The 3,427-nt window shown below is 46.0% G+C and overlaps 1 protein-coding gene across 1 annotated transcript in view; it reads right to left on the bottom strand.

Moving 5' to 3' along the window:
* Nucleotides 1–819: 819 nt before the first annotated feature.
* The window catches only part of TGFB3 (transforming growth factor, beta 3), a gene marked incomplete at its 5' end in the record, with an annotated part of 7,824 nt that continues 5,216 nt past the window's right edge, over nt 820–3,427 (bottom strand). The window contains one exon of the mRNA XM_010021385.1: nt 820–1,244. Within this exon, the coding sequence (XP_010019687.1) occupies nt 1,086–1,244 (159 nt within the window). The remainder of the gene's footprint in view (nt 1,245–3,427) is intronic.

Below are 3,427 nucleotides of genomic sequence, written 5' to 3' on the forward strand. Positions count from 1 at the left end.
TGTTCCTTTGAAGAGACATTTTGGAAAGGGGAAAGATTTTTAGACTGAGTATGCCACAGCAGTAGCAGTTTAAATACAGCAAACCATCCAACCCTCCAACAAACTTGCTTGTGAAAAAAGGAGCATCTCCCCCTCCCCCCCCATATTTATTTTTTACAATGTTTTTGAGATTACTATTTTTTAAGTCTTGGCAGGTGAGGCCTGGGCCATGTTCAGGTCATTGTGCAGAACACTCCAAAGCACCTCACAAACCACAACAGACAAGGAGTGTAACAGTCCTCAGGCCCAATATTCAGGTACCCACAGACATTGCTCCTGTCCTGACCCAGAAACCATCTCTCAGGAACTCCAGGAAGGGGAAAAGAGCTGAATGGAGGCTTCAGTCCCTCTGAAAATGGTCTCAGCACCCTCTTTCTTTGTATTTGCCCACCCTCAGCAGGCTGGCTGGGAGCTACAGTCTGCATTTGCAAAACCAATAGCCAGGATCTGCCAACTGAACTTACAAGTTTGGCAGACACAGAGTTTCAGTTGCAGGACTCCTGGATCACAGCTCTGAGGAACAAAAGTCTAAGTGTTATTTCTGAGCATTTTTTCTCTCAGCAGCTTCCCTTCTTGGTGCATTTTCTTTCTCTGAAGACACTTTCAGGGTTTCCTCCTGCAGGGGAAACCTTTAAATCTTCAGGGCAGTGGGGAGGGCTGAGGTCCTAATATCGGTAAAGCTAGAACAGAAAACATATCCCCATTTCCATTCCCCCTTGCACCTGCTCTTTCTCACTCCTGCGCTTTCCCTGCTCAACCACCCAGCATTCAAATCCTCCTCTTCTGCACCAACTGTCCAGCCACTTTGGAGAGTGTGGCCTTTGTGTCACCAAAGTAATTCCCAGAAGGAACATGACATTGCCAACAAGACCAAGAAATGTTCCAGAAGAGATCCCTAAGGGCTGCCAGACCCTAAGCCTCAGGGTTTGGCACTCAGCCCTCAGCATGCGTAGTCTCTGACCCCCAGTTCCTTTTGTGTTAGCCTGGGAGCAGGAGAGTGGATGCTGACAGTTTCTCTCTTGGCTTTGGGTGGGCCAGGGTGCTTTTCAGCTGCACTTGCAGGATTTCACCACCATGTTGGAGAGCTGCTCCACTTTGGGGGTCCTCCCAACATAGTACAAGATAGTGAGTGGCTCCAGGTCCTGGGGAACACAGCAAGGCGAAGCGGATGCCTCAGGGTTCAGCGTGTTGTATAAGCCCAGAACCTGCAGAAACAAAGTAAATGCAGTGAGACAGTGCCAGGAATACATTTAAGCTGCTTAAGGATAGGAAGCAAAGCCAAAAGGTCTCTAGGTGTTTGGACTATGCTCATCAGAGGGTATTTCCCTCCAACAGCCAATACTTCCCTCCCCAATACTTCCTGATCATGGTCTGCCTCTAAAGGGTCTCACTTGCCCTGGCCTGACTCTTAAGACTTTTTTTTAATTGTAGTAGCATTGCTCTGTGGCTGATGCCTAAGGGTTGAAGGAGTGCAAGTAGTTGTCTCCTTTCATCTCTAATTTAATATGGTGAATAGTGTCACAATTTTTGCTTTTAACAAGGCTGGGTGTAACCAGCCTGGGGCTGTGTTGTCTTGGGTTCTATTAAAGAAACAACATCAATACTGCTTATTTCAACCAACATCTCTAGATAGCACTGGATGGATGCCAGTCTCTCCCAGCTTTGAACTGTCTGATGCCTTCTCCCTCCACTTCATCCTCCAAGTCATTACACTACAAAGCTGGAGCCAGGAGTGTCCTGTGGGACCCCACTGGATTCCTCCTCCCAGCTGGCCCCAACCCACATATGACTGTACACTTCAGCCATGTAACCACTACAGAACAGTTGCCCTGTTTCTTGCCAGAAGTGGCCACTTCTCAGCAGTAAGCAACTTCTTGAGTTCTGGGGCCAAAACGTAATCTCACCTGCACTACTGTGGTCTCATTAGTGCTTATCTGGTATCAACAACAGCGTCTGGTACACTGTCTTTTTAACTACTTTATCTTTGGGGATGAGAGATGTTAAGGAAACATCCTGTTCTACCATCCAGATGCATATAATCGCAGTCATTCTGGTAGAAGCTCTCTGGGATACTGAGCCAAGTACCCCTGGCTGTACCACAGGGGTACCAAGTGCTCTGGGGCCGCTCTACCCAACAGGCAGGAGGTTAAAGAGTGGTGAGAAATCTTCTCACCATGTTTTTCCTAAGTGGTGCTGGCAAGCTGTCAGCAGATATATTGTTCTAAAGGTTTTCCTGGATCATTCAGCTGACCTTAACGCTTGATCAAGAAAGGAAAGAACATTAGGAACCATTCTAAAATCCCCTTTCTCTCATACTGATTTAGTCCAGTTGTCTACTAGAGAGCTTCTCAGGACAACCAGATGGTAAAGCTACATGTCCATTACCCTTTCTAAGCTGTTCATTCCCTTGCTTGTCTTGTGCTTAATACCCAGCATCTGTTCACACCTTCATTCCCATAGATTGTTCCCGCTGATATTAGTCCTTGAGTTCCAGTGAGTTTTGCTGTTGTGCAAACTCTCAAGCTGTCAAGAAAATGATAGCATCCTTTCTGCAATATCATCTTTACCTAGTTATCTGTTCTTCAGCCGAATCTACTTTTTCCAGTAACTTTTTTAGTGAAACCTGAAGCTAAGTTGCTAGTGAGCTGCAGCATTGTCTGGATTGCTGCCTTTTCCCTTCAGTGGACAGAAGCACAGGATTTCCCTCTGGCTTTTCTTGTCTCAGCAATGGACTGTCTGCTCCTTAGTATGGTCTTCTCCCCATGGTACTTCTCCCATGTCTGTGCTTTTCTATTGCTTTTATTTTCTTCCACTCTAGACAGTAGACAGGCTCAGGTAGTGTTCTTCCCAAAGACTGCCTAGTGTACTCATTTTAAACAGAGGTTATGCTTAAGTTACCTAGACATCTGCTTTCTGCCAATTTTTACTCATAAATCTCACTGCCTAGTAGGTTCCTCCCTGCCATAGGTCAGGTGAGATTTGTACAGCTGCCTGTGCAGAAAGCTACTATATAGCTGTGTTCACTTCTGGACATGGACACAGAATTTCCCTTCACTTTCAGGATACAGCTGCCCCTATGGTAGCAGATGGCAGCTATGTGCCATGGCACAACAGTTTTGCATGACAACCTGGCACAGACTGTAGAGAAATCATCTATCCAGTGCAAACTGCAGGAGAAATTTAGGCAGAAGTTAATTACCAGAGTTGACATCTGATACTCTGGCCATAACCAAGTAAGTACCCTAAAACCATCAGTCCTTCTATTTCACATCTTATCCAAGAGACAGCATCCTCCTCCTCAACATTTGGCTGGAAGCATAGACTCAGTATTGACTCAAAAGGAAGCATATTTTCCCTGCTGACACAACTCGGCTTCTTTGCAGTTTCC

The sequence above is a fragment of the Nestor notabilis genome, unplaced genomic scaffold (genome assembly GCF_000696875.1).
Source record: "Nestor notabilis isolate BGI_N333 unplaced genomic scaffold, ASM69687v1 scaffold11139, whole genome shotgun sequence".
NCBI lineage: Eukaryota > Metazoa > Chordata > Aves > Psittaciformes > Psittacidae > Nestor > Nestor notabilis.